The sequence below is a fragment of the Ciona robusta genome, chromosome 4 (assembly GCF_009617815.1).
Source record: "Ciona robusta chromosome 4, ASM961781v2".
NCBI lineage: Eukaryota > Metazoa > Chordata > Ascidiacea > Phlebobranchia > Cionidae > Ciona > Ciona robusta.
In genome coordinates, this window is record NC_143238.1 from 3,050,723 (window position 1) to 3,064,435 (window position 13,713).

General features: G+C 36.2%; 4 protein-coding genes across 4 annotated transcripts; 3 read left to right on the top strand and 1 right to left on the bottom strand.

Moving 5' to 3' along the window:
* Positions 1–25: 25 nt before the first annotated feature.
* On the top strand, positions 26–1,444 carry LOC149736643 (uncharacterized). The gene is made up of 2 exons (XM_089877346.1): positions 26–821; positions 1,183–1,444. Exons 1-2 carry the CDS (start codon positions 106–108, stop codon positions 1,271–1,273), a joined length of 807 nt encoding a protein of 268 aa, XP_089733472.1. The 5' UTR covers positions 26–105; the 3' UTR covers positions 1,274–1,444.
* Positions 1,445–1,768: 324 nt separating this feature from the next.
* LOC149736644 (methyl farnesoate epoxidase-like) lies at positions 1,769–5,981 on the bottom strand. Its single transcript, XM_089877310.1, has 8 exons — positions 5,443–5,981; positions 4,909–5,051; positions 4,524–4,623; positions 4,356–4,456; positions 3,920–4,020; positions 3,729–3,844; positions 3,001–3,145; positions 1,769–2,512 (listed from the first exon to the last, which is right to left on the bottom strand). Exons 1-8 carry the CDS (start codon positions 5,689–5,691, stop codon positions 2,037–2,039), a joined length of 1,431 nt encoding a protein of 476 aa, XP_089733436.1. The 5' UTR covers positions 5,692–5,981; the 3' UTR covers positions 1,769–2,036.
* A 1,785-nt stretch (positions 5,982–7,766) lies between these two features.
* LOC149736645 (microfibril-associated glycoprotein 4-like) lies at positions 7,767–11,103 on the top strand. The gene is made up of 6 exons (XM_089877340.1): positions 7,767–8,738; positions 9,034–9,161; positions 9,252–9,351; positions 9,482–9,581; positions 9,658–9,728; positions 9,800–11,103. The coding sequence occupies exons 1-6, from the start codon at positions 8,501–8,503 to the stop codon at positions 10,048–10,050; spliced, it is 888 nt and encodes a 295-aa protein (XP_089733466.1). The 5' UTR covers positions 7,767–8,500; the 3' UTR covers positions 10,051–11,103.
* A 120-nt stretch (positions 11,104–11,223) lies between these two features.
* LOC149736646 (angiopoietin-related protein 7-like) lies at positions 11,224–13,572 on the top strand. The gene is made up of 5 exons (XM_089877359.1): positions 11,224–12,125; positions 12,186–12,285; positions 12,458–12,557; positions 12,636–12,706; positions 13,316–13,572. The coding sequence occupies exons 1-5, from the start codon at positions 12,099–12,101 to the stop codon at positions 13,567–13,569; spliced, it is 552 nt and encodes a 183-aa protein (XP_089733485.1). The 5' UTR covers positions 11,224–12,098; the 3' UTR covers positions 13,570–13,572.
* Positions 13,573–13,713: the final 141 nt, after the last annotated feature.

The window sequence follows — 13,713 nt, forward strand, 5'->3', positions numbered from 1 at the left end:
GTAACATTTTTTAATATATGTTTTAATATTAATTTTTAAATTGTAGAATGTGTAATGAAATCGGAACTGTCAAATAGTGAAGCAATATTCTTCAGCTAAAATGAAATGGAAGAGGAGAAATTGAGTGAATATCGAATCCTGCTTGCAAATGTAAGCGAGAAAGTAAAAAATTTAAAGGAATTAAAATTTCAATGTTCAGACTGGATAGGAAGGGGGAAAATGGAAAAACTTTTAACACCTTTAGACCTGCTTGTCGTGCTTGAAGAAAGAGATAAAATATCTAAAGAAGATGTTTCGTTTCTTGTTCAAATCCTTAGCAACACAAGGAGAAATGATTTGGCGAAGTTGGCCCAGAATTTTCAAAGCAAATGGAATCAACCGAGGTCCTGGTCAAGTTATGACACCTACAATGAAAAGTCTTACAGTTATTCCAAAACAAGTGAACAATCTCCACCACAGAGCTCAACTAGACAACAGTTGGCAACTCGAAACAAAAAAGCAAATATACCCGAATTCTGTGTATGTCATTCAATTGAACCGATGGAGGATTTTTCACAAATGTATAAAGCATTGCCATTTCAAGCAGGAGACACACCAGCAGTACACAACCTTCAACAAGAGGCAGCCTACCTTACAGGCCTGAACCATCTTACCCCAAGACTACAATCAATTATTGCATTTGTTGGTGAAAATCTAACTACAGAATGGAAAATGACAATGAGACATCTGGATGTACCAGAACATGTGTTGCAATCGGCGTATCTTAATTGGCCAAACAACCTGCAAAGAGCAATTCAAGAGGCATTACTATACTGGGCACGGTATATTAACACCTACATATCTTAGATTAATTAAATAAATTATATAGCTTACTTTTTTTTAAATAGTATTTCTATACTGCTATATTTTACTTGTATTTTGGCTCTTCCAACAAGAAACTTGCCAATGACCGTTTCAACGTTCTATTTATCTGAGTCAAATTTTTCTGAGGGGTGAAAATAGACCTGTAGTACGTGTCTTGCAGCAACAGTATTGCTACATTATGTTTGAAAAAATGCCTAAAGTAGAACAGGCTCTAATCTTTATATTAAGATGTAATAATTTAGGTAGAAGTATAGTTAGTAGCTTTAAAAAGCGAGTGTCATTTAATATCAGGATTGTAAATACGTTAACCTTTTTCAGAAACATGAATCCTTCGCCAGAGTACTTGATCACGGCTTTAAGAAGATCTTATCGTAACGACCTAGCTGACCAAATTGAGGAAACTTACTGATAAACACTAAAAAACATCACATCACATATGTGTAAAGCGTATTCTCTGTGAAATACGTGAAAGATATTTTACACATTCATGGTTGTGATATAACATAAAAAATCACTTAAAATACTGTTCTGCATTTCATACCTGTAAATACTTCATCTACAAAATAAATCTTTGTGTTTATACGTTGAATCATTTTTTACCGCCGATGTATAACAAATGTATAAAATGGGTCCCTTTAATTAGTGCATTTCTGCTATGTCTACTATGTCTGCTATGTCCAGTATGTCCACAATATCCACTATGTCTATAATATTTACTACATAGTGGACATAGCGGACATGGTGAATATTGTGGACATAGCGGACATAGCAGACATGCACTAGTTAAAGGGACCGGTATGAAATACCGAGGGTTTTTATCACTGAACACATGAATATAGTATTCCCGCTAGTTTCTTACACGCTTTTTTGTTTATGTCTTTCTAAAAAAAAACACTATATCAAATATTCAAGTACGTTATTTTATATGAAATCCAGCGTTTACATCCAGTAGGGTAAGAGAACGTTCATAATATTGTTATATAAACGTTTAAAAAATAACGTTAGAACCTCAACTTTACAACAAAGTTTACTCAACTATTTGGGCTATCTGAATGAAACTACAACATGAAGATAACGTTGTGAATATTGTGAAAGCGTTTTGCGTTTGCAGGCTACTTTAAAACCGCTGATACGCACTGTATAGTTCCTTATAAAACTTTTTTTCGTGTGCGTCAACGTGACTTGAGCAGCACAGAAAACTTCTTTGGTGTTTTAACAGTTCCCGAACGATCATTGCTCCAATCAGGCAATCCATACTCTGGATCAATTTGAAACTCGTATTTCTTCAGGGTAGATGCGTAAAATAGAAATAACTCGACTCTCGCCAACTGTATGCCTAAACAGCTCCTATGCCCGACTGCGAATGACAGAACACGATTAGAGGGAACGAATCGACCTTCTGAATCTAAGTGACGCTCGGGGGAAAATTTCTTCGGATTTTCCCAATATTTCGGGTCGTTGTGGACTCTCCATATATTGCTCATCACCGGTGTCGACTTCGGTATGTTGTAACCAAAAAGAACGCAGTCTTCAGTGACGCAGTGGGGAATATTCAACGGAGCTATGGTTTGGAATCTATGCACTTCTTGTATGAAAGCACGCAGGTAAGGCATGCTCTCATGGTGGGACATATCTGGTTCAGCGCATCCTATAGGAAAATATATTACAAAGATTCAACATTCTGAATAAATACATAGTAGAGTGCTGGGGGAAGTTGGGACACCTTTTTATTCTTTTTTTTTTCTTTTCCCATTTGGTAGTAAACAAAGAAAATTGAAAGATTTATAAAAAAAAACGCACCCACGCGACCGTTATAGACTGTTGTTAATTGTTTAAAACACGATCAAGGTGTTTGGATGTTTAGATGTACTTAAGAAGTCTCGCGTGTTCCCCTTATATTACTGAGGGTAATATGGTTATACCTTTAGCACATAATATATCTCAATTTTAGTTTTAACAACCAACACTGCGTTTTAGAGCCGTGAAGCTACATTTATATAAATTTGTTTCTTTTTTACTACCAAAGGCGATGATAAAAAATTGAAAACGTGGACCATTTTTCCCAACATACATACAAACCATTTACGAATATTTTACAAGTGAGATTAAACGAAAGTAAGATAAAAACATACTAACCGATAACATCTTCTATTTCTTCCTGTATTCTAACTTGGCATTCCGGGTAATGTAGTAAACATATGATTCCCCATCCTAAAGTAGCTGTTGTCGTGTCAATAGCTCCGACAAATAAGTCTCTTACTAAATGCAACAACTGCAGCTCCTGCAAAACAAACAAATGTATTCAGAGATATGCTACAAAATGATTTTTCAGTTAATAAATAAATATAAACAAACTAAATTTGTTTTTGTTTTTGTAGAAGATAAAGTTCATGGTAAATCAGGGTAAACGCCGGCGCGACTTCCGTAATATCTGGTCTGGTTTAACGTGTTTTGTTCTCGTGGTCGTCGATTGAAAAATGTCGAACTCTGTAAAGTGTATACTGACCAAATTTACCTCACGGCATAATCACGAGATCTTATCTATTATACAACACATACACAATCAACATATACGCAACGAAATAGTTCAAGTATACATATTGCGGGCGTTCAGCTATGTATACTGCAGGAGAACTTAGCTTTTTTCCCAAAATCGTAACTTTAATATATAATTGCTAAGTTTTCTGTAAAATGCAGGTTAAGAATAGTCTTTATGCTGTGCCGAAATAGGAACAAAATAAACAGATTCCGGCGTTTGCTCTCCTCGACTACATTTTGGAAACTATAACCTACAATTTAAATCCAATTTTCCTCTAAACGTGGCAAATTTTTCGTTAATAACACGAAAGTCAATCTTTACTTACTGTGAAATATTCGCTGTTCCGTCGTTTCATCTCCAACAGAAATATATCGATAAAATCTCTAAGGTTGTTTTCGTCAAAAGAATTTTTGTGCTCTTCAGTTATTTCCGAGATAATATCTGTACGGCGTATGGCACAAAGTTAATATGTTATAAATATAAGGGAATAAACTACACTAGTATTTATCCATGTACCTAAAACCCGTTGCGTGCTGGCGATTAATCTCTGATAGCCTTGTTTGAATGGTGGTATAAATCGAAGAAACGGAATAAACATAACGACGCTGCTTGTCGGCCTGCATTACAGTTTATTGTAAAATTAACGTATTATAAACAAAATTAAGCACTTGTATACACTTTGTGTAGATAAATGGGTATGATATATAGTGGGGTAGGGGAAGATGGGACACCTTTTCATTTTATTTTCTCATCTCATTTGTCGCAAAAAAATCATATAATTAATAAACCGTATTCTCACGACTCCCATAGACCGTTGTTAAATTGATTCAAACACGATCAGGATACTTGGATATTATGTGCTAACGGTGTCCCATCTTCCCCCACCCTATACTATATATAATGGCACTTTGCAGTTTTATACCTTGCATGGTTAAGTTATATGATTTATCACCTGTGATCCACAATAGCTTGCAGCTTCTCGTCTTCGTAGTTAAAACGCTTTCCCATTATCAGATTACTAACAATATTCGACAGGAGTTTCCGAAATTCAGACTGTAGTAAGAAATGCATATAACGTTAAAAATAAAAGGACGTGTACCAATAAAAAAATATGGCTTACCAAAATGTTAACCTTTCCTCCAGAAGATTGTATTACGGATAAAAAATTCTGGTTTTCTTCGTTTATAATTCCGACCATGGTTCTTTTTCCCATTCCTAGGCTAAAAAATGGTAAATATATATAGTGGGGTGGGGGAAGATGGGACATCTTTAGCATAAAATATATAAATATCCTGGTCGTGTTTTAAACAAGTAACAACGGTCTATGAAAGTCGCGAGGACAAGGTTTTATAATTCTTTGAATTTTCTTTGTTTACTACCAAAATGAATAATAGAATGAAAGAAAAAAATAAACGAGAAAATAGAATGAAAAGGTGTCTCATCTTCCCCCATCCTACTATATAAAAAAAGTGCACGGTAAACTATATACGAGTTGGAATACATACGTTTTCAGTGCCGTTAATACAAATCGACGCTGTGCTTGCCATCGTGGTCCTGTGGAAAACACAATACCGCATCCTTCAGTCAATTGGTTCATTAAGTATGACTGCGGTCGCCCAGAGAAGCTCTCTCCTTGCTTTAACAGTGCCTGTATTAAAGTATTGTGGGGTAAGATGGGATAACGTTGGGATTTAAATGCCAGTCAATAACCGCACGGCATTCAGCCAAGCGAACAGAAATTGCCTATATATAATACAGTGGGGAAAGATGGGATACTGTTACCACTGAAAACCCGTATTTCCCGATTGTGGTTTTAAACAACCAACAACGTTGAATGAATGAAGTTTATTTTGTCTCTTCGGTCACGATAACGAAAAATAAGAGGTTGACAAAGGCGAAAAGTCGGGTTGTAACGGTAAAACAACAGTAGTTAAGACACCCTTATTGATAAAAAAACGTTCTTTTAAAGTCGTGGACTACGGTTATATAATAATATAAAGTTCGGAGTAAATACTACAACTGTTCCACACAGAAGAAACCTGTGTTATTGCTTCAATGTCGTTCAGAACAATCCAGTCTTTAGTTGCAAGTCGAAATGACATCACGCCACCGTATTTCGTATAATAGGTGGCAAGGTATTTATGCATATCAACACCAGCGAACGGCGCTATGCCAAACAATGGAATTCCGAGTGGGCCAGGTGGGAAATTCTTAGGACGACGCCGCCATTGCAACAGATAGTAAATACAAAGAAATACAAACACGAAAATGTAACCACTGGGCAGCATAGTCTATAGCATACGGCTAACTAGCTGTAATATTAATATTATCACGAGCAGACTAAATCAATTTCTATCAAACTAAAAGACTTTCAAAGACTGTAGAGCTCAGTTACACGGCAATGTAATAGAATTTATTGTTGCGTAACACAAGCCCTTTTTCTCACGCTATAGAACCTCTCTCCATTTTCAGGTCAAAAGACAGTCATTTCCCTTGTTCTATCACGCAGCGCAAACGTGAACACGTTTTGTCAGTGCGTCTAAACCTGTGAATCATGTATCTGAATAAATGTATCAGAGATTTGAAACCTCCTTTTATAAAAGCGTTTTTAAGGTACGACTTATGACACACGTTTACGGTACTGTGGGGCAAGATGGGATACCGTTAACACTTAAAACGCATATGTATTTCGCGGAACGAGAAATGAGAATGAAATTGTGTTCCATCTTACCCTGTACCTACTATATACAAATACGTATCTGATGCAACGTTTATATTTGTCAGGTCGAAATTGCAGCGGAAATCCAATCTAATATAAAATACATATACTTGGATGGGGAGAAATAGGACACCTTTACTGCATAATATCCAAATATCCTGATCGTATTTTAAACAATTAACAACAGTCTATGGGAGTCGTGAGGACACGGTTTATATTTTTTTGAACGTTCCTCGTTTTCTACCAAATGGAACGAAAAAATAGAATGAAAAGGTGTCCCATCTCCCCAAACCTACTGTATAAACCGAGCACTGCAAATGGAAAACAATAAAAAATAGATACTAATTTTTTACTTTAAGTTTTTTTTATAGGAATCGCGTATAAAATCGAATAAGGGACAGCAGCCCGTTATTGCCTTTGGCCATTTTAAACAAACATTACACCTCATAGCCATGCTCTGAAACGCCCATTTGCAGCAGCCAATGGCCAAACTTGGGCTGCAGCGCACACGAAGATTTGCTCTGAAACGCCCATTTGCAGCAGCCAATGGCCAAACTTGGGCTGCAGCGCACACGAAGATTAAACACCGGTGGATTAAGTAGAAATTACATTGTAACTTTAAAGATTAGTTCAACAACACAGCGTTTCGTATAATCTGCTTTTAATGTGTCTTTCTTCGCTCCGTGGAAATATGGCTTAGTCGTGTATTTAGTCTATAGGTGTAATTTCATTTTGTGATTCATTGAAAGAATATAGGTAAAAAATGTAAAATTGTTGTTACTGTGAGACTTTGAGTTTTGCAATCCCGGTTTAGGTAACTTTCATAAGACTATCAAGACAAAAAATGTGCACATAAGCCAACAGCATACAAAATAGAACAGACATAAGTAATCAAAGTTAGAGTAACACGGAAGTCGGTTAAAAGTTTGCCATTTCCGTGTAGAGCAAATGCAATGTTACAGAAACCTATACAGCAGCCACAACACGCAGCACCGCATGGGCTTCTCGCACACTTTAAATATAGATATTGGATGACGGTCTATTGGGCGGGGTAAGATGGTCTACGTTTTTATTCTTATATTATATCATAGGTGATCTTGTTCCCTACCAAATGGGACGAGAAAATATATTGAAAAGGTGGTCCATCTTCTCCCACCCTACTACACTTAGTTTCTGGGTATACTACGCGTTTTTGCCACAGTATCGGTGCTAGTTTTAGTTTTTACATTTCCAGTTATCTATGAAACGCCTCCCACCAAAGGTATATTATATATAGATAACCACTGTTTTAAGCTTGTATCAATACTGTGGGTAAGATAGATACGCCGTACTACATATCATCCCATATATTTCGTAATCGGGTTTTAAACATTTACTAACGCTTAATTTAGTCTGTTTAGGAAAAGGGTATATAATGCTGTAAATAGTCTTTGTTTACTATAATACCAAATGAGACGATAAAACAGAATGAAAACACAGGCCACCTTATGTTTAGGTGCTATCGGTAGTTTACGCATAAGAACGCTTAGGGTTTTTTGCCGCCTGTGATAAGCAAAAAAACAACACACCGTGAGATCATTTACTGAAAACCACGATCACGTTAAGAATAAAATTAGCAGAACTCTACTTCGTAATATGCTTTTAACCATTCTGCATTTAGTTGATATATTTTGCAAGTCGATAGTGCTCTACTATTTTAAGGTGGTAGCGGTTTCGTATACTGTTTTAAAAAATGTATAACTATAACATAATGCAATTGGTTTAACTTTGATAAACAAGTTTCTATTTTTCGCAGAATTAGGTAAAGTCTAATAGGACTTGGTTCTGCCAATAGTTATCGTATAGACATATAACTACGTGAGAATTTATTGAAAATATGACCACCTTTTTATTGATAGGGACATTTATGTTGCTTTCTCAATATCATTACGGTAAGTGGCATTTTGTATTTAGTACATAATATATAGTAGGGTGGGGAAAGATGGGAGACCTTTTAATTCTGTTTTCTCGTCTCATTTGGTAGTAAACAGAAAAAAAAAACGTTAAAAGAATTTTAAACCGTATCCTCAAGACTCCCATATATCGTTGTTAATTCTTAAAAACACGATCCGGATATTCGAATATTTTATGCTAAAGATATGTCGTCTCCCCCCACCCTACTATATAAGGTTAAAGAAAAATGAATATGAACGAAACGAATGTGACGGAATGACTATATATGTGCCGTATTATTGGCTCTTTTAAAAGAAGCTATACAGTTTTGCTTCCATACTCTAGTCTATTATAGTGTGCAGACATACATAAATGCAGGTTGTATATATTCAGGTTCAAGCTATTTGAGTGGGACTTTCAAAAAGACGGTCATCTTTAAATCGCCCATGTTTGTGTCTATGCCTTATCTGCATTGTATTTCTTCTATCCCGAAAAAAGTGACCGTCAATGTAACCGCGACCACAAATACGTCACAAAACGTTTCTATAGACGCCGATGCTACGGAAATATTTCTCGCCAGATGTATAGTGGGGATTCGTAGTAAAGACAACAATATAGTTGGCAAGCAGACAGATATAACAATATCTTGGCGAGCTTTCTTTACGGAAACACAAAATCAAACGGGTAAAGGTTATGTAGCATTTACTATAGGGTAAAAGATGGGACTATAGCACATAGTCCCATATTTTCTGAACTGTGGTGCAAAATGACACTTATTTAGGAAAAAAACCCTATATTTTCTGATCGCGTTCATTTGGCGGCACTCTTTTAGAGTCATGTTATATAAAATTCTTTAAAATGTTGTTTGATTATTACCAAACGGAATGAAAATATGGATCATACATTTCCTAATTAAGTTAGATTAATATCGCTTAAGGGTGTACTCCGTAGACGCTAAAGCAATTACGTTTTTATTTAGTTGGAAAAAACATCGTATGTCAAGATGTGTACAGAAACGGAATGGCAAGTGGCATATACCAAGGTATGATCAACGGAAGGAATCAAACTATTTACTGTGATATGGAGAAATACGGAGGCGGCTGGACGGTAAGCAAGATTTAAACCACAGTTCATAACAATATTGAAACATCTTAAAGTATACAAATGTCCTCTAATAATATATTTGCTTTTTTACAGGTTATACAGAGACGAGTAATAAGCGACAACATCGACTTTTATCGCTCCTGGGAAGAGTATAGAGTCGGGTTTGGAAATAGGAGCCTTAGCTTTTGGATTGGTTAGTATTTTGTATGAAATATATAAACATGAACGCCACTTGTTCTAGCGGCAAAGCAACTTTAACGGTTATAACAGGGTCTCCTATATATTGTTTTTCTATGGATTTTCTTACACGCTCTGTTTGTTAGGTTTAGACAACATGCACAGCATTACCAACACTGTAAACTACGAACTCAGTATAGAGTACATGGAATGTTACGAAAATACAACGAAAGAAGCAAGATATACGTAAGTTAAAGCAACTTTTACTTATACATTTTTTCCTACTTCGCTTGGACATTTTTCAAAATTTCAAAACATGCAGATCCTTTAAAGTTGGCTCAGCGGCCACTGATTATACCCTGGCGATATCTGACAGAATCAACACAAATGACAGTAAGTAAAAAACAGTATTTCATATAGTTGTACGTATTCACGAGGTGCCTATATAACATAATACGTTACAGGGGATGGAATGAAAGGTGGTAATGGAAGGCCATTCTCAACATACGATGTTGACAATGATTCGGGTACATCAACATGCGCAGTTAAAAGACACTCTGCATGGTGGTTCGAAAGTTGTGTCGGTTTGGCTAACCTTAACGGAAAGTTAGATCCATGCAGTGAAACCACATTGAAGTCGGTCTATTGGTATGGTCGCCGTGAGGGCTTAGTTGGCATAACTTTTGTGGAAATGAAAATTCAAAGAAATTCTTAAACGATAATGCAACCTTTGCATATATTAGATCGTGGTAAAATGGGACATGTTTTTATTCCATTTTCTTATACATTTGGTAGTAAACAAACTTTATATTGAATATGCTTAAGGTATACCATCTTACCCCACAATTACATATAGTATAGGGTGGGGGGAAATGGAACACCTTATCATTCTACTTTCTCGTCCCATTTGGTAGTAAACAAAGAATATTTAAAGAATAATAAAACCGTATTCTCACGACTCTCATAGACCGTTGTTAGTTGTTTAAAACACGATCAGGATATTTGGATAATATGTGCTAAAGGTTTCCCATCTTCCCCAATCCTAGTATATCTTCATTCTTCATTCTAAAACTAGTGGCGAAGGGCGAAAATGTAAATAAAACTTTGTAACGATGTTTTAATAATTAAATTGCCGCAGCCATAGACTGCAAATACAGTTGCAGTTAACAAACTACGGACACACGTCCTGCAACTTTCCAGTTTAGCAGCGTAAAACGTCAGATGTAGCAGGAAAAAGGTCAATTGCAAAGCGGTTTAAATTTCCTGTGTAATTAAACCTATATATCGTGACCAAATAGAGGTGTTTACCTGTATAATGCCTGCAAACAGTAGGTTATGTCTGCGAGTTGTTGTTTCTGTCATTAGCTCAGTGGTGGTTATAGATGATACATTGGTTTTCTATACGAGAGAATACATTGAGAACATGGGCGTTTTTGCAACATTGGTCGTGATAGTTGTTTTGCTTTCTGAATGCGGTAAGTGAACAAATGGAATTTGCTTATCTTCGCGAAAACGACACTAGTTTCTTTGTGGCTGACAATTTAGACCAGTCCACTGGTTTGGAGGGAAAGTATCTTGCCCAAGAACACCTATGACCAAAATGTTAGCAGCGATGAGACTTAAACCTGTAACCTCTGTGTTGAGTATACTGTATATGTTATTGTTATTAAATATTGATTAAAAGTAAGGCAAAATCGCATCTAGATATAAAACTGTCCAAAGCCCACTATGTTTAAAGTATAACTTCTTATTAAAGTAGGGTGCCGGTGCCGGAAGATGGGACACCTACTCATTTTATTTTCGCGTCCAATTTGGTAGTAAACAAAAACAAAACTTAAAGAAATATAAAACCGCATCCTTGGGACTGCTATAGACCGTTGTAAAGTGTTTAAAACACGTTCATGGTTTTGGGATAACCTGCTAACAGTGTCCCATTTCCCCCACTCCACTATACATAATAGCCCGTCTGTTTAGGTTCTGGAATAAATGGAATTTTCAAAAGGACGCTCACCTTTAAATCACCCATGTTTGTGTCTGTGCCCTATCTACACTGCTTTTCTTCTATTCCGAAACAAATTGTCGTCTTTGGCGCAACCGTTTCCATACCTTCCTTTGAAGGAAACGTTACTATTATAGACGCCAAAGCTACGGGAATATTTCTCGCCAGATGTATAGTGCGAATTCGTGTTAAAGACAACAATATAGTTGGCAAGCAAGCGGATATAACAATATCTTGGCTGGCTTTCTTTACCGGAACAGAACATAAAGGAAACACACTAGCAGGTATAAGTATATAATCTGGTATTGAATGACAAGAAATTGCCTTAATGGGTTTCTTTTTGTGGCTATCAGCATCGTGGGAGTATGTGTCCTTGGGCAGGACATTTAACGGCAATTGCTCCAACCTATTGTGGTCACTAATGGCTTGTCCAAGTTATTAGGCACCCAAGAAAAAAAATGAAAAATCCTTTTCAAATATACCACCCACAAAGTAACATATACGTGGTAACTCGTGAGCCGACACGAGGTGTTTAACGACTGTCGTTTTCCGGCCACGCGAGGTTAAAGTAAGTTACATTCATATACATTCATTAGTTTACACTGAATTAGGGTTATGAAGGTACAATTATCTGCTTTGTTACAAACGTATTGGCATATTTAGTTGGAAAAAACATACTGTGCCATGATTTGCACAAATCCGGATTGGCAAGCGGTGTATACCAAGGAAAGATCAACGGAACAAATCAAACACTTTATTGTGATATGGAGAAACATGGCGGCGGCTGGACGGTAAGCAAGGTTTTAAAAAAACTCGCTAAATTTTCATACACAGCGTTCTTTTCTGTATAGGTTATTCAGAGACGAATAAAAAGTAACAACATCGATTTTTTTCGCTCTTGGGAAGAGTATAGAGTTGGGTTTGGAAATAGGAGCCTTAGCTTTTGGATTGGTTAGTATTCACGAATATGACTTGCTTATCCTGCAGCGCAACGGGAAAGTTTTAACGATTATAACACATAGTTTCTTCAGTATACTGTATGATTATTCGCAAAAGTCGCATTTCATACGTGGGAAAAAACACGCTTTTAGTAATTACTTTTTAATACACTCTCGGTTATAAGGTTTAGACAACATGCACAGCATTACCAACACAACCGACTACGAACTCAATATAGAGTACATGGAATGTTACGAAAATACAACGAAAGAAGTAATGTATTCGTAAGTTTTTTTTACCCAATATTTCAAACGCCTTTCGGTATTAAAATTAATAATCAATGTTTCTAAATATATATACAGATTTTTCAAAGTCGGCCCCCCTTCTACACAATACACTTTGGCGATATCTGACAGATTTTTACAGGATAAAGGTGAATTTATATATAGTAGGGAGGGAAAGACGGGGCAATTTAGCTTGATATATCCTGATCGTGCTGTTTTAATCAATTCAGAACGGTATATGGAAGTTGTGAGGATGCGGTTTTATATTTATTTAAATGTTCTTTGTTAACTACCAAGTAGGACGAGGAAATAGAATGAAAAGTTGTCCCATATTCCTCACCCTACGAAATGATTATTTTTAATCACTTTTCATATTCCTGATTTTATACTACAGAGAGAAAACCCACTTAACATGTTGATGTACAATGCTGACAGTATATGCTGAATAGTGTATGACTTTTATCTATCAGTTTTCTGATTACGTCACCTTGTTATACAGTAGGGTGGAGGAAGATGGGACACCTCTTAATTCTATTTTATCGTGTCATTTAGTAGTAAACAAAGAGCAGGTAAAAAATGTAACTCAACACATTGATTATTGACTATAGCTTTCTGTATTGCAAGCGCTCGAAACACGGATGGGGAAACGGCTTAAATGCATTGGCTGTAAAACCCTACATACCAAATGCACTAACAGTCGCTCTGAGCATGTATTCAGTCATTAAATATTAATTAGAAATAACGATTTATACTATCAGATGATGCAATGAAAACTGCAAACGGAAGGCCCTTTTCTTCAGCTGAAATCGACAACGATTCCCGGCCGACTGTAAAATGCAATAAGAAGAGACACTCTGGGTGGTGGTTCGACGCATGTACAGATTTGGCCAATCTTAACGGGCAAATGGATTTGTGCAACGAAACTTCGCTTAAGTCAATCTCATGGTTTGGCACCCAGGGAAAGATGATCGGTATAACTTTTGTGGAAATGAAAATTCGGAATAATGCTTAAACGAAACTGTATAAAAAAATAAACGCACAAAAATCGTCATTACTTCTTTGATAACATTTATGGTTTAAAGCGTGTTTTAACAACGTTATTTTTCTTTTCTTATTGTCGTCTATTTTTCTAAAAAGATGTTTCAATTTATCTTAC